Source organism: Leguminivora glycinivorella, chromosome 27 (assembly GCF_023078275.1).
Source record: "Leguminivora glycinivorella isolate SPB_JAAS2020 chromosome 27, LegGlyc_1.1, whole genome shotgun sequence".
Lineage (NCBI taxonomy): Eukaryota > Metazoa > Arthropoda > Insecta > Lepidoptera > Tortricidae > Leguminivora > Leguminivora glycinivorella.
The window spans coordinates 1,296,782-1,316,849 of NC_062997.1; the positions used below are offsets into that span (position 1 = coordinate 1,296,782).

At 43.2% G+C, this 20,068-nt stretch overlaps 1 protein-coding gene across 1 annotated transcript in view; it reads left to right on the forward strand.

Moving 5' to 3' along the window:
- LOC125240189 (neurofibromin) overlaps positions 1-20,068 on the forward strand; it is a 140,904-nt gene that overhangs the window by 49,256 nt on the left and 71,580 nt on the right. The window contains 9 exon segments of the mRNA XM_048148013.1: positions 3,600-3,693; positions 3,822-3,844; positions 5,614-5,768; positions 8,114-8,271; positions 9,717-9,860; positions 10,057-10,232; positions 11,667-11,802; positions 16,420-16,510; positions 17,142-17,316. Of these exon segments, the coding sequence (XP_048003970.1) occupies positions 3,600-3,693; positions 3,822-3,844; positions 5,614-5,768; positions 8,114-8,271; positions 9,717-9,860; positions 10,057-10,232; positions 11,667-11,802; positions 16,420-16,510; positions 17,142-17,316 (1,152 nt within the window).

Sequence of the window (20,068 nt, forward strand, 5' to 3'; positions counted from 1 at the left end):
TCAGCAATCTTACCAGCTTGTCACTGCAGCAGACGCTGTTATGTTCGGCGGTGAGATTGAGACGGCCGTCGTCAGCTCGAAAGGCGTCTCGATGCCCTGTCGCGTCGCGCAGTATCGTGCTCGGTGGCCCTCTCGAGGTCGCCGCCGTCAGCGCGGGAGGCACCGGCGCCAGCGTGGCAGTCAGCTACATCGGTGAACAGCATCAACAGAGTTCGCGGCGTCGTCACGGCAAACGCGGCAGGAAAATTAGCGACGCCTTCGCGGCAGCCGCAGTATTGCGCTCGGTGGCGCGATGAAGGTCGCCGCGTCTGCAATCTTACCTCGTGCGATCGAGGCGACATCAAGGCGCCAGCATCAGCGTGTCGGCCGTCGACACCGGTGGAAAACTTCAAGTAGCTTGCGGCGTTGTCACGGCAGACGCAGCAGAAGGATTGCGACGCCTGTGCAGCGGTTAACAGTATTACGCTCCGCGTCACCACTGAGGCGCCAGCATAAGCGTGGCGGCCAGCAATACTGGTGGACAGCTTCGGCAGGGTCGCGTCTCGCGTCGTTGTCACGGCATATGAACGCTCTACATCACCATCGAGGCGCCAGCATAAGCGTGGCGGCCAGCGATACTGGTGGACAGCTTCAGCAGGATCGCGGCGTTGTCACGGCAGATGAGCTCGCTGCATCACCATCGAGGCGCCAGCATAAGCGTGGCGGCCAGCGATACTGGTGGACAGTCAGCAGGATCGCGGCGTTGTCACGGCAGACGAACGCTCTGCATCACCATCGAGGCGCCAGCATAAGCGTGGCAGCCAGCGATATTGGTGGACAGCTTCAGCAGGCTCGCGGCGTTGTCAAGGCAGACGCACGCTCTGCATCACCATCGAGGCGCCAGCATAAGCGTGGCGGCCAGCGATATTGGTGGACAGCTTCAGCAGGCTCGCGGCGTTGTCAAGGCAGACGCACGCTCTGCATCACCATCGAGGCGCCAGCATAAGCGTGGCGGCCAGCGATACTGGTGGACAGCTTCAGCAGGATCGCGGCGTTGTCACGGCAGACGAACGCTCTGCATCACCATCGAGGCGCCAGCATAAGCGTGGCGGCCAGCGATATTGGTGGACAGCTTCAGCAGGATCGCGGCGTTGTCAAGGCAGACGAACGCTCTGCATCACCATCGAGGCGCCAGCATAAGCGTGGCGGCCAGCGATACTGGTGGACAGCTTCAGCAGGATCGCGGCGTTGTCACGGCAGACGAACGCTCTGCATCACCATCGAGGCGCCAGCATAAGCGTGGCGGCCAGCGATACTGGTGGACAGCTTCAGCAGGATCGCGGCGTTGTCACGGCAGACGAACGCTCTGCATCACCATCGAGGCGCCAGCATAAGCGTGGCGGCCAGCGATACTGGTGGACAGCTTCAGCAGGCTCGCGGCGTTGTGGCGGGGGCAGAAGGTGGCCGCGCTGGTAGCCTGCGTATTGACGACTGATCACTAACGGCACGGCGCTCGCGTCGGGGCAGCAGCAGACATACTTACAGCGTCGCACGCGACGCCTATGCGGCGGCCACAACGTTGTTCGGCGGCACCGCAGAGATGGCCATCGTTAACGAGGAGGCAACTTCTACGCAACCTCGGCGGCGCCGACGCGGCGGACAACACTGCCGCGGTCAGCGGCGCTATCGCAGCGCTACAGTAAGTTTCGGCGCCGACACGTGGCTTGGGGCCTCCGCACCGAATCGGAAACCGAACATATTCTTTCTAAAATAATATGAATCTGCTCACCCATTCGTCGGAGAAATTCAAACCTCCTTGAAGCGCGGTATTCCTCCACCGCGCCCGCCGCCGCCGCCGCCGCAGCCCGCAGGTCGCGCAGCCCGCGGTCGCGAAGCACGTGGTCCCCGGAGCACGTGGTCCCCGGCGGAGCAACTTACCTACGTTACCGCTTATATTCTCGCGCGAAACTTTTAATACGCGGATAACACTTCCTACTTTAGTCTCGGAAATGCGAATAGTTTAAAAAGAAAACTGATTAACGGTAACGATTTTTGCAGCATGGAACTTTCTTACAAAAAAGTGGGTAGAATCATAAAGCACCGCTCGTTCATTTCTATAGTGAGAACCCCGAAAGACGAATAATGATCGCTAGCGAGGCATAATATATCTCATTATTCAAGACGAACGAGCGCAAATTAAAAGGGAAGAAAGAATTGACGGATGAAATTGAAAAATTTCATAATTCCGAAACGTTATAAGCCACTTTTTAAATAAAAACACGAATAACTCTGGTTTGACCAGAAATAACAAGGAAATAGAAACTAAAAGATTAATTTCGAGACACCATGCTGTAAAAATGTTCGAACGGAATACGCGACAACCGGTCACTTCGGCGTTCGACGAAACAAAGAGGGTGGCTGGTGGCGAGTCGGGGCGCGGGGGGGCCTTGTGTTGCAGGTGGGGAAAAACGGGACTACCAACATCGCGGCGGTGAGACGCCGGAGCGACTTACAACGAACGATGGCGCCATCTATCGGTCCGATGCGACGTCTACGACGTACTCTCTATAAAGACCTCGGATATACAAACGGCACAAATAATATGTAATCACAGTGCGTAGACTGCCATCTCTCGACACAGGCTTAAAACTTTTGAACCTCAGTTTTGACAATTTGGCCCATATTGTTAGCTTGATAGGTGTTAAAATGTCAAATATTAATATTATTTATAATATAACTCGTATAGACAGATAAAGTCTAAGAAAAAAACGTACCTCAGTACCATACAGAAAAAGCTACGGTGGCGTAGATGGCATTACAGCTTTGGGGTACGCTCAGCTAGATGGCGCTAATATTAATATTTAACATTTTAACACATATCAAGCTAAGAATACGGGCCAAATTGTCAAAACTGAGGTTCCAAAGTTTTAAGCCTGTGTCAAGAGATGGCAGTCTATGCACTGTGATTACACATTTTACTTCGACAGTAACTCTCTGTAATACTCGATCCTCTTTGCTTCAAATATGTATGTGGGGGTGTATAACGTAGCTATCGGGCTATGTGTGAAGATGTATAACGTGGCTACCGGGCTACGTGTGAGGGTGTATAACGTAGCTACCGGGCTATGTGTGAGGGTGTATAACGTAGCTAGCGGGCTATGTGTGAGGGTGTATAACGTAGGTACCGGGTTATGTGTGACGATGTATAACGTAGCTACCGGGCTATGTGTGAGGGTGTATAACGTAGCTACCGGGCTATGTGTGAGGGTGTATAACGTAGCTTGCGGGCTATATGTGTGAGGGTGTATAACGTAGCTTGCGGGCTATATGTGTGAGGGTGTATAACGTAGCTAGCGGGCTATATGTGTGAGGGTGTATAACGTAGCTACCGGGCTATGTGTGAGGGTGTATAACGTAGCTACCGGGCTATGTGTGAGGGTGTATAACGTAGCTAGCGGGCTATGTGTGACGATGTATAACGTAGCTACCGGGCTATGTGTGAGGGTGTATAACGTAGCTACCGGGCTATGTGTGAGAGTGTATAACGTAGCTACCGGGCTATGTGTGACAGTGTATACGATCTACAACCTCTCTTCACGCAGATACTTGGTCTGCTGCAGAGAGCTGGACCAGGCGTGCATGGAGGCGGTGGCGGCGTTGCTGAAGCAGCTCCCCCTGCAGCCCGAGGAGTCTGACCGGGGGGACCTGATGGAGGCTCGGCCGGATACCGAGCAGTAGCGTGGACCCTGCAGAGAGCTGGACCAGGCGTGCATGGAGTGGCGGCGTTGCTGAAGCAGCTCCCCCTGCAGCCCGAGGAGTCTGACCGGGGGGACCTGATGGAGGCCAAGAGTCAGCTGTTCCTAAAGTGAGTGCCTTATTCACTATCCGTTATTAGGCGCGAATTAAGCCTAGAAAAGCACCGGATATCCGGTCGCTATCCAGTATCCGGCCAGATTGCGATAGTATCCGGTATCCGGCCACTATCCGGTATCCGGCCTACTTGGATTATTACTACGCGCTTGGATATCCGGTATCCGACCGGATAGTAATAATCCAGATATGCCAGGTAACTTAGATCCTGATCTGATATCCGGGCACTATCCGGTATCCGGATTATATAAATTTTGCTATCCGACCAGATACCGGACAGTAGCGTAGATACTGCATCGGATATCCGGTCTGGTCACTATTTGGTATCTGGTTTACTATCCGGCCGGATACCGTGCAGTAGCGTGGACCCTGCTGAAGCAGCTCCCCCTACAGCCCGAAGAGTCCGACCGGGGGGACCTGATGGAGGCCAAGAGTCAGCTGTTCCTGAAGTGAGTGATGTGCTGTTGAAATTTTTGATATTAAAAATATCCGTGTAAACTGGCCGTTCAAAAAATAACAACTTTACCTCTATCGCTATTGGTCTTCATCGCATTGTCTCTTTTATTTGCACAGGAGTGCTTATCTTTTGTTCGTTTTTAAAGCCGATAGCTCATAGTTTACTAGCTCGCCGTTGGACCAGTGCCTTAAGGTGTCCGAAGGCCGGCCTGCACAGAAAAGGAGACCCGCGAAAGCGGAGCTCCTTCGATATCGCTTTAAAATTAAGATAAAACGGAACAAATATCTAAGGTACAGCGGGACAAATCTCGACTGAGGGGCAAATGTAACGGGTTCATTTTTTCCATGTTTTACAATGTTTGCATTATTAAATAGAGTGCCCACCGGTTATATATGGTAGGCGTGTTCAGTGGATACATGTAGAACTCAACATCATAGTGTATTAATGGAAAAAATGGATTAGTTACCATTGCCCCCCAGTCAAGATTTGCCCCGCTGTACCTTACAATATTTGTTCCGTTTTATCTTAAGTTTAAAGCGATATCGACGGAGCTCCGCTTTCGCGGGTCTCCTTTTCTGTGCAGGTCGGCCTTCGGACAGCTTAACCCTTAAATGCATGATTTTTTCTTTTAACGCGAATTTAATATATGTGTTAGTCAATGGTTTTCTTACTCTGGGAAAAATTATAAAAAAAATATTTAACATCGATTTTAATACTAAATCAGTGTTAGAAGTTAAATAGGCTACATCATATTTATACAAATATATAATTATTGGTAAATTTCATATGAAAAAAATTACTACTATTAGAAAGGTACCCTATTTGTGAAACCCCTATGGTAAAATGTTTAAACTTAAAATAAATACTAACTCTGAAAAAATCGGCCTAAATCACATACCTACTAAGTTTTTTCACACTTTTCCGCCATTTCATCTTAATCCTTAAAAAATAAATAGTAAATCATAATACTATTAAGTTTTTTTAATTATTTATTAAATACTAATAAACAGTGAATAATAATTAAGTAATAAATGTAATTTTGGATAGCTACATATTGAGCCACGGGGCATCAAAGATATGATGCATATATACATCATCATGCATTTAAGGGTTAATAAATTAGCACATAATTTCGCACTACGTCCATGAAAATAATATCTGTCATAGCGGTAAATGCAAATGTCATTTTGTACCTACATAAATTCCGAAATACTCATTGGTACGAGCCGGCGTTCGAACCCGCGACCTCCGGGTTGAAAAAGACAATGCTTAAAGAGTGTAATGTTAATTAAATTTAAAATTTGCAGATACTTCACCCTATTCATGAACTTACTGAACGACTGCAACGAAGTGGAGATGGCGGAAGGGCCGGGAAGGCTGGAGACTTTAAGGAACGCGACCATACAGGCCATGTCCAACCTGCTGAGTGCCAATATAGACTCGGGACTCATGCATAGCATAGGTAAGTCGTTAGTCGTCAGCCGTCAGAGAGGACAGTAGTGAAATATTTACGAAAATAATAATATCTATACCAATAATAGTGTTGATTTTAGGAAATAAAATAACCTTGCAGATGTTTAATGTATTGCCTAAAAAAGATAAATGTGCTTACCAGAATATTAAAAAAAAAAAAATTCAAATAATTTAATTTTACTAAGGGGTTATTATTTCTTAATAAAATTTCGCTGACAACGTAAATGACCTAGAATTATCTAGCCTTTTCCATTCCACGTCCATCTTTTCATGAGGAGCCAATGCCAAGTGATTGGTTCACCAATGTGTAAACAGCGACTCTTATCTCGGCCAAGGGGTTCCACCAAGGGTTGGACCAACCCTTGGCCCCATGTGTACTGCGGCCATAAGAAAAAAACGTACCTCAAAGTCATAGAGAAAAAGGCACGGTGGCCTAGATGGCGTTAATATTAATATTTGACATTTTAACACATATCAAGCTAACAATATGGGCCAAATTGTCAAAACTGAGGTACAACAGTTTTAAGCTTGTGTCGAGAGATGGCAGTCTATGCACTATGATTACACATTTTACTTTGACAGTAACTCTCTATAATACTCGATCCTCTTTGTTTACAACCAAAAAGGATCGAGTATATAGAGGATTACTGCCAAAGTAAAATGTGTAGCACACACACACACAGTCTTTAATTATTTTTGAAAACTTGTATGAACAAAATTGCACGGCTACTAGTATGCCATGTAAAATGTTAAAATTCATGGTCTTCATTTTATTTAGACACTATGTTATGTAGAAAAAAAAAACCTTTCGATCGGTATGACAAAGCTACAGGGTATTTTTTTTCTCGTGTAGCGGACTCGATTCCCGGTTGAGGCACTGGTCCCATCGCGAGCTAGTAAGCTATGAGCTATCGGCTATAAAAACGAACAAAAGATAATCACTCCCGTGTAAATAAAAGAGACACGGCGATGTTTATAGTTACTCGCCCAGCGGTGAGCTATCAATATCGCCGTGTCTCTTTTATTTGCACGGGGGTGCTTATCTTTTGTTCGTTTTTGTAGCCGATAGCTCATAGCTTACTAGCTCGCGGTGGGACCAGTGCCTTAACCATGTAATTAATTAAAAGTCTATGAATGCTGTTTTACTAAGTTTTAAAAATAAGTGCTACTAAAGTCCTATTGTTTGTATTGTATTGTCCATTTTCAGCAAAATATCCTATATATATGACACTAGCTTTTCCCCCGGCTTCGCTCTCGTTAGAAAGAGACAAAAAGTAGCCTATGTCACTCCATCCCTTCAACTATCTCCACTTAAAAAATCACGTCAATTCATCGCTTCGTTTTGCCGTGAAAGACGGACAAACAAACAAACACACACACTTTCACATTTAAATAATATTAATATAAGTATGGATGTTATTTAGAATAATTTTTAAGAAAAAAAAACCGCCGCCTTTGGGGTTCGGGTGAAAGCTACTTGCGAATGTTGGATTACGTATTTCGGTTCTGACCATCACCAACAGTTCCACTGCACCAAATGTCACTATTTTGGACGTAAGTGCATGCTGTTCTTATAAAAATACCAAAGTCACTATAAACGTGCCGTTCAGATTTGAAGAGTTCCGTTCTGACCATCATCAGGAGTTTCACTGCACCAAATGTCACTGTTCTGGACGTAAGAGCATGCTGTTCTTATAAAAATACCAAAGTCACTATAAGCGTGCCGTTCAGATTTGAGGAGTTCCGTTCTGACCATCATCAGCACTTCCACTGCACCAAATGTCACTGTTCCGTACGTAAATTCATGCTGTTCCTTTAAAAATACAAAAATCACCATATGTATGCCTTTCAGATTTGAGGAGTTCCCTCGATTTCTCCAGGATCCCATCATCAGAACTGGGTTCTGAGAGAAATGGGACCAATCTGTATGCATATACATTCAATCAAAAAAAAAATTTTTTAAATCGGTCCAGTAACGACGGAGATATCGAGGAACAAACATTAAACAAAATAAAAAAAATACAGACGAATTGAGAACCACCTTCTTTTGAGAGATTTGAGGCGGCGCTTAAAAAAACCTTACGATCGGTATGACAAAGCTACATGATATTTTTTTCTCGTGTAGCGGGCTCGATTCCCGGTTTAACCATGTAATTAATTAAAAATCTATGAATGCAGTTTTACTATGTTTTAAAAATAAAATGAAATCCTCTTTCACCAAAATATCCTATCTATGATATTTAAGTTAGTTTCCCTCCATCTGGCATAGCCGTGGGACACCCCGTATACTTATTTTAATTTATACATTGCTAAAATGACCTATTTTGTCCCCAGATCTGGGTTACCACCGAGACTTACAAACCCGAGCTGCCTTCATGGAAGTCCTGACTAAAATCCTGCAACAAGGCACAGAGTTTGACACCCTAGCGGAGACTGTCCTGGCTGACCGCTTTGAACAACTAGTGCAACTGGTCACCATGATCTCGGATAAGGTAGGACGACTTGTACCATAATATAGTCTATCCGTATACCTTGGCTACTAAGAATCATGGAAACCCTAGTTCAAACCTAAACCGCTAAAATGGGGTCACTATCAAATTTACCTTATCGCTAAAAGACTATATAGCTGACATGTCTGGATTGTGTTATGTCTTTGTGGCTACGTAGACATGAATGCTAAATGCGTCTTTAGCAAAACGTCTGGATCTTAAAACGTAACAATTTAAAATGATCTAACTGCAAAACATCTTCATCTTCGAATGTCTGTATTACAAAACAGACATGAACGCTAAACAGTCGAGGAGCAAAAAGTCTGGATTGTTTAATGTTTTTATTGCTAAAAAAAATAAACGCCAAACGACCCGTTAGCAAAACGTCTGGTTTTAAAATGCTTAAGTGCCTTGAGAATTCAAACCTTCTCGCACTGTTAATAAGAACTGTTACATATTTATTATAAACCATGACGTCCATGACACATTATATTTCCGGACGTTTTGCTACTGTATCGTTCTGTGTTGACGTTAATTAACTAACTTCACTTTTGACTTTTTAGATATGCTAATCATACGGACTATGTATATTTCCAGACGTTTGGCTACTTATTCATTCTAAGTCTTAGCCATCCAGTTAAATTAACTTTTTGCTGATTGAGTATTCTACTTTCAAGTCATCCCAGCTGAATTGACTTTATGCTGACTGTATATTTACATTTTCTGACATCTAGCCGAAATAGTCGTTTAGCGATAAGATAAAATTGATAGTGACCCCTAAAATGTAATAATCATGGACACCCTAGTGGGACTGTCCTGGCAGACGCGGTTCGAACAACTAGTGCAGCTGGTCACCCTGATCATGTAAATTTGCCCCTGTGGCCTAGTTACTGAATAAATGACTTTGATTTTTTTTCCATTGCGGCTTTAATTTGACGAGCCTGACTTGACGCGCGTTCAAAACGACCGATGAGAACTGTCGAGTCAACGTGACGTCAAAGTGTCGACGCAAAATGTTATATGATCGGTGTAGCTGTCAACTGACGAGCTTTATCCTTCTATCTCGATTTAGTTCTGTGGTGGAAGGTGTCCCCCAATATTTCATCCTCCTTGCGTTATCCCGGCTCATGGGATCCTGGGGTCCGCTTTGACAACTAATCCCAAGATTTGGCGTAGGCATTCGTTTTTCCGAAAGCCACTGACTGCCATCTAACCTTTCAACCCGAAGGGTAAACTAGACCTTATTGGAATTAGTCCGGTTTCCTTACGATGTTTACCTTCACCGAAAAGCGACTGGCAAATATCAAATGACATTTCGCATAAATTCCGAAAAACTCATTGGTGCGAGCCGGGGTTAATCAGGAACGAAAGTCGCAGGTACTTCCGCTAGGCTACCAGCGCTTGGCAAGGTGTCCCCCAATATTTATTTATTTATTTATTGTTTACAGGGCGAGCTTCCAATAGCAATGGCGCTAGCCAACGTGGTGAGCACGTCCCAAATGGACGAGCTAGCGCGCGTGTTCGTCACTCTCTTCGACGCTAAGCATCTACTGGCGCCGCTGCTGTGGAACATCTTCTATAGAGAAGTTGAGGTGAGTAACCAAAAAAAAAAGTTTGAAAAAATTTTCAATTTAGCTTTCAAACAAAAATAAATGAAATTTAAATAGGATAATCCGTTCGAAAGCTACGGTGCCACAGACAGACAGACACGTCAAACTTACAACATCCCGTCGTTTTTGCGTTAGTCACATTTTTCCTTTTGTAAAAATTTGTAATTTTTTTTTCCAGGTCTCAGACTGTATGCAAACCCTTTTCCGTGGCAACTCCTTAGGGAGCAAAATCATGGCGTTCTGTTTCAAGATTTACGGTCACGGTTACCTGGTTTCCCTGCTGGAACCGCTGGTTACCGCGCTTTTGGAGCAGGCTGACCAACCGGACCTGAGTTTCGAAGTGGATCCTGCCAGGTAAGCAAAATCAAGGGTTTTTGGTTACGGTTACCTGGTTCCCCTGCTGGAACCACTGGTTACAGCGCTTTTGGAGCAGGCTGACCAACCGGACCTGAGTTTCGAAGTGGATCCTGCCAGGTAAGCAAAATCAAGGGTTTTTGGTTACGGTTACCTGGTTTCCCTATTGGAACCGCTGGTTACCGCGCTTTTGGAGCAGGCTGACCAACCGGACCTAAGTTTCGAAGTTGATCCTGCCAGGTAAGCAAAATCAAGGGTTTTTGGTTACGATTTCCTGGTTTCTTTGCTGGAACCGCTGGTTACCGCGCTTTTGGAGCAGGCTGACCAACCGGACCTAAGTTTCGAAGTTGATCCTGCCAGGTAAGCAAAATCAAGGGTTTTTGGTTACGATTTCCTGGTTTCTTTGCTGGAACCACTGGTTACAGCGCTTTTGGAGCAGGTTGACCAACCGGACCTAAGTTTCGAAGTTGGTCCTGCCAGGTAAGCAAAATCAAGGGTTTTTGGTTACGGTTACCTGGTTTCCCTGTTGGAACCGCTGGTTACCGCGCTTTTGGAGCAGGTTGACCAACCGGACCTAAGTTTCGAAGTGGATCCTGCCAGGTAAGCAAAATCAAGGGTTTTTGGTTACGGTTACCTGGTTTCCCTGTTGGAACCGCTGGTTACCGCGCTTTTGGAGCAGGCTGACCAACCGGACCTAAGTTTCGAAGTGGATCCTGCCAGGTAAGCAAAATCAAGGGTTTTTGGTTACGGTTACCTGGTTTCCCTGTTGAAACCGCTGGTTACCGCGCTTTTGGAGCAGGCTGACCAACCGGACCTGAGTTTCGAAGTTGATCCTACCAGGTAAGCAAAATCAAGGGTTTTTGGTTATGATTTCCTGGTTTCTTTGCTGGAACCACTGGTTATCGCGCTTTTGGAGCAGGCTGACCAACCGGACCTAAGTTTTGAAGTTGATCCTGCCAGGTTTCTTTGCTGGAACCGCAATGTATTTTTCTTTGTAATGACGATCCTGATTGGGAGACCCTATCATTTTATTATTTTCAATTTATAATATATTTTTTGACGATCATGATGAGAAGTTAAATATAACTTTGGCATGTAACACATTTATACCGTAATTTTTTTTTATACTACGTCGGTGGCAAACAAGCATACAGCCCGCCTGATGTAAAGCGGTCACCGTAACCTATGGACCTGGCTTGCTACTCAAACAGTGTCACATGCGTGTTGCCACCCCGTTAGAAACTTGTACATTCCCTTTTCTTATGTTACGTACACAGCAAAAAGGAATGTACACGTTCTAGTTGGAGTTAGAAGGAATGTACAAGTTAGTTCCGTAAGTCCTCCCGTCATCAGCACACCTCACCCTCAAGCTCTGGCAGCCTTACTCACCCACAGGAATCTAATCTAATCTAATCTATGTAATTTTTGTTCCAGGCTGGACCCATCGCAGGACATCGAAGTCAACCGCTCCAACCTCATAGATCTTACCAAAGAGGTCTTCAACAGGATCATCAACTCTGCAGACAAATTCCCCCCGCAGTTGAGGAGTATGTGCCATTGTCTCTATCAGGTCAGTTTTTGAGTTTTTTTTTTGTGGTGGTTCGTGGACATGCAATCAAGAGGGTCGCAGGTTCGTCCTGCCGGATGTATGGACTTTCCATTTAAGGTCAGTGTCGGGAAGACCGTCTACTGCATATAACTTTTGTATATATACAGGGTGCCCGGTAATTAATGGACAACCTTTTATCCACCAAGAGGGCACCTTATACTGGTCCAGAAAATCGACTTTAAGGTTTAGTAAAAGTCCCCTGGTTTTCGAGATTTTCACACTTTTTAAAATTTCAATAGATATTAATGGACAACCTGGACCAGTATAAGGTGCCCTCTTGGTGGTTAAAAGGTTGTCCATTTATTACCGGGCACCCGGTATAATACTAGCTTTTGCCCGCGGCTTCGCTCGCGTTAGAAAGAGACAAAAAGTAGCCTGTGTCACTTTCCATCCCTGCAACTATATACACTTAACATCACATCAATTCGTCACTCCGTTTTGCCGTGAAAGACGGACAAACAAACAGACACATACACTTTCCCATTTATAATGTTAGTATGGATCTATCGCTTCTTCCACCTCTGAAGGTATACCAGTTTTTCATCCTTAATCCATTGGTCTTCAATAGATATCCCTAGGACGAACACTAGTCAACAATAAACTTGACTCTTGTTTCTAATTCGAACATCGAGTTCAACATGGTTCCGTAAAAAAATTAAAATAAAATAGAAGCAGTCGGAATATTTGTGTATTATGTATGTAACCATAAATTAAATATAACAAGATCATACCATCCCATATATTAAAATGCGACCGCCTACGAACGCGCTTACACTCCACCACACATAGATGGCGCCACAAAAAATGCCTTGTTGCCACTGATTATTTGTAGATTGGCATTAAGTGTCAATTCCGAGCCGTAAATCTATGTCAAAAGTGACACTTAACGCCATCTACAAGTATAATCGAAAGCTACAAGACATTTTTTTGTGGCGCCATCTATGTGTGGTGGAGTGTAAGCGCGTTCGTAAGCGGTCGCATTTTAATGTATGGGATGGTATGATCTTGTTATATTTAATTTATGATGTAACGTAGTGTAAAAGCGCTGGTGGCCTAGCGGTAAAAGCGTGCGACTTTCAATCAGGAGGTCGCGGGTTCGAAACCCGGCTCGTACCAATGAGTTTTTCGGAACTTATGTGCGAAATGTCATTTGATATTTGCCTGTCGCTTTTCGGTGAAGGAAAACATCATGAGGAAACTGGACTAATTCCAATGAGGCCTAGTTACCCTTTGGGTTGGAAAATAAGATGGCAGTCGCTTTCGTAAGACTAGTGCCTACGCCAAATCTTGGGATTAGTTGTCACAGCGGACCCCAGGCTCCCATGAGCCGCGGCAAATGCCGGGATAACGCAAGGAGGATGATAATACGTATGTAACGTAGTAATTTAATAATCGTTCTTCCTGTCTAGTACTATTAATGCTCTTAAAACGTGTTCAATTTCTTGTATGTTCTGAAATATGTAACTTCGAAATTGTGCCTACTCGGAAAGACCGGCATATAAGAGTTGGGCACCTTTTTTTAGGCTTTATGGGAAATAAGTCGGGTGTAAACGGGTATGGTAGGTAATTTTAATTGTAAATTCCGGCTTTGCTTTTCGCTGGACCTGAAAAAAGAAGGTTATGAACCTCATCTACGGGACATATGTCTTGCCTTGTCTTTCACAATGCCTTGCCTTGTTTTTCATTGGTCTTGATCTTTTACAATGGGTATATTTTAAATAATTAATTGAAATACGGTTGTACTCACGTTATTATATCGCTATTGCTGCGACATGTTTCGTTCAATCGTTGCGAATGTAGAGGACGCCATTGTGCGCAATAGAGTGCCGCACAGGGAAGCGGAATGCCTTCGACAGGATGTATCCTCGCTGTTGCGCCGGAGTAAGTTACCTAAGCCCAACATCAGCAAACAAGAGAGACTAGCGCTCTCGGCACTACGGGAAAATGAAGACATCCTGGTGTTGCCGGCGGATAAGGGTAATGCTACTGTAGTTGTGGACACGGCGCTCTACGAGGAGAAGGTTACGCAGCTGGTAGGAGATACAAGCACGTATAAGAAAGTGTCTTACAACCCTACGGCGCGCGTAACATCGAAGTTAAACGGCTTAATCGGCGCGCTATCTGCGAAAGACCAGGCTAAGAAGTTGCGTCAGTTGAATCCCACTACCCCTAAGATTTATGGGCTGCCCAAGATCCATAAAAATGACTGGCCCCTGAGACCCATTGTTAGCCAGATAGACTCACCCACCTACAAGGCGTCCCGTTTTTTGTCGAGTCTCCTGCAACCTCTAACTGGTAATACGTTTAGCTTCGTACGAGACTCTACGCACTTTGTGCAATTACTTGAGGGAGTTATGTTGCAGGAAGATGAGGTAATGGTGAGCTTTGATGTAACCTCCTTATTTACTAATGTACCGGTAGCGGAAACTATAGAGTTGATAAAACGAATGGCCGAACACGACGACTCTCTCACCGAGTACATGAAGATGATAGAGTTTTGCCTCACTAGTGGATATTTTGTGTGGCGGGGTGAATACTACTTACAGATAGAAGGAGTCGCAATGGGTTCTCCGATAGCTCCAGTGGTGGCTAACCTTTTTATGGAAAATTTTGAGCAGAGAGCGTTGGAGAGCTGCCCACATAAGCCTAGGCTATGGTGGCGATATGTCGACGACGTGTTTGCCGTAGTGACAGGCAGAGATCTAGACCCGTTACTTGCCCACCTGAACGCGCAGCATCCCAAGATTACGTTCACTATAGAGAAAGAGTGTAATGGGGCTCTACCTTTTCTGGATGTCTTAGTGCAGCGGGACGAACGTGGCCTCTTGACTCATAAGGTGCATAGAAAGGCTACACACACCGACAGGTACCTGCAAGCTGACTCGCACCATCACCCTGCGCATTTGTCGTCGGTGCCACGCGCTCTCATCAACAGGGCTTTACGGCTCTGTGACCCGCAGTACGTGCAAGGCGAGCTGCAGCATGTAAGGCAGGTGTTAGAGAAGAATGGGTACAGTTGGAGACAGAGTCAGCGGGCGGCAAGTGCGAGCACGTTACGGCGAACACATACGGTCGAGAGAGCGCCTGTTTTCTTGCCTTTCATTAAAGGGGTAACGGATACCATTGGACGCCTATTACGCCGTAGGTTTAGCATGAGGACAATTTTCCGCCCCCACACAAAGGTAAGGCAGGTGCTGCGCTCTCCTAAAGATAAGGACCCACTGGGTAGCCCGGGGGTATACGAGATACCTTGTGACTGTGGTAGAGCGTATGTCGGCGAGACTGGAAGGAATGTCTCCGCGAGGTTGTCGGAACACATACGAAGCGTGAAGAACATGGACACCAGGAATTCCGCAGTGGCAGAGCACGCGTACGATACCGGCGCGTCCCATTTTATACGCTTCGATAGAGCAAGGTTGTTGGTACGGGAGAAATGTTTTGTACCACGCAAAGTTCTCGAGGCCATTGAAATCGGACACCGCCCTAATTTCAATCGGGACGGAGGCTGGATGTTGCCACCAGCATGGAAACCGGTAATACCTAATGTGAAGAGGAAAATGTGTTTTGACAATCGTGTGGACACAGTGAGTGCAGTGTGCTTACCTCCATCGGTCGACACAGCCGCGCTACCAGAACTCTACACAACAACTACAGCAGCAGACTGCTCTGCGCCCCCCTCCCCCGTCCTATCAGCGCGCGCGCAGCGGGCGGAGCGGCGAGCGGCGCGTTCAGTTTGCGGAGTCTAGCCGTCGCGTGAACTCCTATACGCCTGAAGAGGGGCCTCCGAATTGGCCCGAAACATGTCGCAGCAATAGCGATATAATAACGTGAGTACAACCGTATTTCAATTAATTATTTGAATATGTCTCACGGAAGTTTAACGGGTATATTTTATATTATATTTATGTATTGTATATTTATATACCTATTTATGTATAATATTAGGTCTGTATATATATATTTATATGTAGCATATAATTATGGATATTGTTTGTATCTTAAATTCTTTTCCATTACACGCTAACTATACTAGGACCCTGCACCTACTTAATCTTTCGGTTTAGCCCATGGTTGACTGGTAGAGAATGCCATCTGGCATTAAGTCCGCCATTTGTACTTTTTTGTATTGTGCAATAAAGTTTAAATAAATAAATAGAAAAATGCTGATGAGCATTTCTTTTGTTTTTTTGCCAATAAAAAAATTTTGATTGTTTTAGGAAATTTTAGGTCAATTGTACTCAGAATCACGAGTACTTTCAATCTCACTGGGAGACAAAAAGTGTCCCAGAATTTCCATACATTTTTGTTACCCCATACAACATGTACGGAAAATGGTAACAAAATAAGAAAAAAATTTATGGGACAATTTTTTTAACTACTAGGATTGAAAAAGCTAGTAATTCTGAGTAGAAATAGCATATTTTTTTTCAAAAATATCACACTTCATAAAAGTGGCAAAAAAAAAAAAAAAAAAGAAATGCTCTGATATGTTGAAAATTTCAACGTTATTTAGGGTAAGTGAATGAAAAAATAAATAAAATTATTATTTAAAATTATTTTTATATAAATTGTCGACAGGTTTTGAGCAAGAGATACGCGCACATACCTCAAACGAGCGTCGGCGCTGTAGGCACTGTCCTGTTCTTGAGATTCATCAATCCCGCTATAGGTAAGTTATTTTTCATCACACTTACGTAGGTGGAGCGGGAGTTATAGAACAAATCCTTGTCCCTAGGCAGTTATGAAATATCTAGTATCATATTTAACTTTTGTTGTATCTTTGTACATATTTTGATATTGCAATAGGCTACTTTTCTCCTAGTCAAATCAGCTTCTTTTTAAGAACTGTCAAAACGATTTTGAACGACTTGCTAATATGTAATTAATATGAAATCGAATTTAGTGACGTCACCGTCGATTTACTTTATATATTTCTATCTGATTTATAAAATATAAATTAGAGTTCAAAATAAATTCTCTCCCTGTTTTTCTTATAATTATCTGATGCTTTATTTCGTGCATGGTAGAAAATATTTTATCACAGTCATGTTGCCTATTGTGATAAAAACGTTGTGTAACTCAGGGCGTAAGAATATTGTAAATTCGAGTCTTTGAATCGCTCCAGCAAGCCGTTGCCATTTAACTTACTCGTTTGCAATTAATGCTTCCTCCCCACATTGCCCAATATACTATTTCATCACATTTGTTGTCTCTCTCCATCGTGCGGCTGTCGCGAATTATAACACTCGTTATTAATATCCCTCCTTACCTGATTGTTGCACAATGTATTTGTGTTTCAGTGTCACCGCAAGAGATGGGTATAGTCAGCCGTCCCGTTCCCCCCACAATCAAACGTGGTCTCATGCTGATGTCAAAGATTCTGCAGAACATCGCCAACCATGTTGAATTCTCGAAGGAGCAGCACATGCTGCCTTTTAACGATTTCTTGAGGGCGCACTTTGAGTTGGGGCGCAAGTAAGTGCTTTTCTATATCATAATACTAGCGACCCGCCCCGGCTTCGCACGGGTACTATACCTACATGTAAACCTTCCTCTATAATCACTCTATCTATTAAAAAAAACCGCATCAAAATCCGTTGCGTAGCTTTAAAGATTTAAGCATACATAGGGACATAGGGACAGAGAAAGCGACTTTGTTTTATACTATGTAGTGATGAGCAGTTCTCAAAAAGTTTGTACATAGCCACGTCAGCAAATTTTAATTGATCCTATTTTTAACCCCCGACGCAAAAACGAAGAGGTGTTATAAGTTTGACGTGTCTGTCTGTGTGTTTGTCTGTCCGTCTGTCTGTCTGTCTGTTTGTTTGTCTGTCTGTGTGTGTGTCTGTCTGTGGCATCGTAGCCCGAACGAATGAACCGATTTAGATTTAGTTTTTTTTGTCTGAACGCTGAGTTAGTCGGGAGTGTTCTTAGCCATGTTTCATGAAAATCGGTCCACTATGTCGCGGTCGGGGGTTTTTTTCAAAATTTTAATTTTGTGGTTAGGTTAGGTTATGTTACCAACATTTAGTAATATAAGTCGACTTTCGTGAGATATTTACAGGATAATTGTTATAATTAAGAAAATATAGATACTAGAGAACCTTAATGACGAAATGAAACTTACTAAAATCTCAATTCATCAAAAAATCTTGGTAACAAAATAGGAATAATAAAAACAAACTTATTCCTTAATTTTTATACAAACTTTTTAGAACTGCTGATATGTAACATTTATAATGAAAAGTACCTGGTGTTCTATTGTATAATAAGGAAAAACGCATGAAAACCCGAATTTTGCATTTCCCGTTACCTAAGACTAAGCTAGATCGATTTTTCGCCCCCGAAAACCCCTCACATAACAAAGAGCAGCGAAATCGTTACACCTGTTTCCGAGATCGCCGCTATATTTATTTTTATAAATAAACAAAACTGTAATTTTAGAACAAAACGGGACTTAATCGCGTAAACACTTTCATTTATATTCTACATTTATATTACATTTCATTCTTTCATTTATATTACATTTGTTCTAAAATTATGAGTGCAAAAAACTCGTTTACATCGCTCTGACTCAAACTAAAATTAAAAAAAGCGTTACTTTATTATATTAATCGATAGATTAATAAAATAAAATATAAATATAAATATTATTCAAAATAAAATTTCCCTAATAAATATTTGGTTTTAAAATGAGTTTTGGCTTAACAAACACACGCGTCTTCTGTCAACCCCTTATTTGCCAAGAGTGGCACTGAAACGAGCAGTTTCAGGTGCTCTGCCTACCCCTTCATGGGATACAGGCGTGATTGTATGTATGTATGTAAACACACGCGCGCACACCTTTTTGCTCGGTCTTCAGCGGTATCCCTGTATCACAAATTTTACTCTTTAACATATCGTCACTACTTTAAAAAAAACTTGTATCTTCGTCTGTGAATGGAAACAAAATTGTAGTAAGTATGTATGGAATGCATATAGACTTACTGCGTTTTAACTTTGAGAAGCAGCGTGAGATACGAGATTTTATAGAAGTAGTGACGATATATTTCATCCACGACTATTTAATACGAGACTGACAAAGTCCATACAAATAAAGCGTACCCCCGAAATGGGCCTTTTAGGCTTAAAACTAGATGGCGCTGTTTCGCAGCCTTTAAGTGGCCAAAATCATATCTTCCCCAAATATTGTTGCGTGTTTTTATTTTTTATAAGAACAAATTACATTTTTATTTATTTTTCCCCTCACTAGCTCGGAAACACGTGTTTTGTCCTTTAATACCAGCGGGTAAAAACGCATTTTATCCACTAGTGGGTAAAGTAATTTGACCTTGAATAAAGTCAAATTAACTGCTTTAAAATTGATAAAAGTAGGTGAATCTAGTAATAAAGATGATTTACCACCTGTGGAACTACTGGAAGCAGTGATAAACGCATTTTTTGCGTTGTAGTTTCCTCGCTATATTGAGAGGAAAAGTTTTGTGTTACACTCGGGTGCAAATGTATTTTACTTCTCGTGTGTTAAAAAACTCGCAAGTTCAGGATTATATTCTCGAACCACTCGCTTGGCTCGTGGTTCAACTATAGAATCCTTTCACTTGCTCGTTTTTCAATTCCACACTCGGCGTTAAAATACAACTTTGCCCCCTTGTATAACAAATAACTATTAATATCATGATATCACGTCAATACACATTTTGAAAAAAAAAAAACAATTGTAGACATTATCAGTGTAGTTATGATAGTACTAGCTATTGCCCGCGGCTTCGCTCGCGTTAGAAAGAGACAAAAAGTAGCCTATGGCACTTTCCATCCCTTCAAATGTCTCCCATTAAAAAATCACGTCAATTCGTCGCTCCGTTTTGCCGTGAAAGACGGACAAACATACAGACACACGCACTTCCCCATTTATAATATGTATTAGTATGGATTTAATAGGTGGCGCTAAAAATTGAGCTACGATTCTTAGTATAGTATGAATTTTCTGAGATGAACTTTTCGCTTTAGCCGTAATCTGTTAAACAAAGGCCTTTGTTTCTATTATTCCCGGCGGCTAGCTCCCGTTTCCACAGCACGTGCTAAAGTCTCAGTGTAGTTAAAAAGCAACTATCATGATAGCAATAAGGTTCAAATTTATTAAACAGTTTGCAGTATGCAGGTAACTTTTTTTGAAGATGACAAAACGTGTTATCTCCGAAATACTTTTCATGGATTTGAACCTTATTAC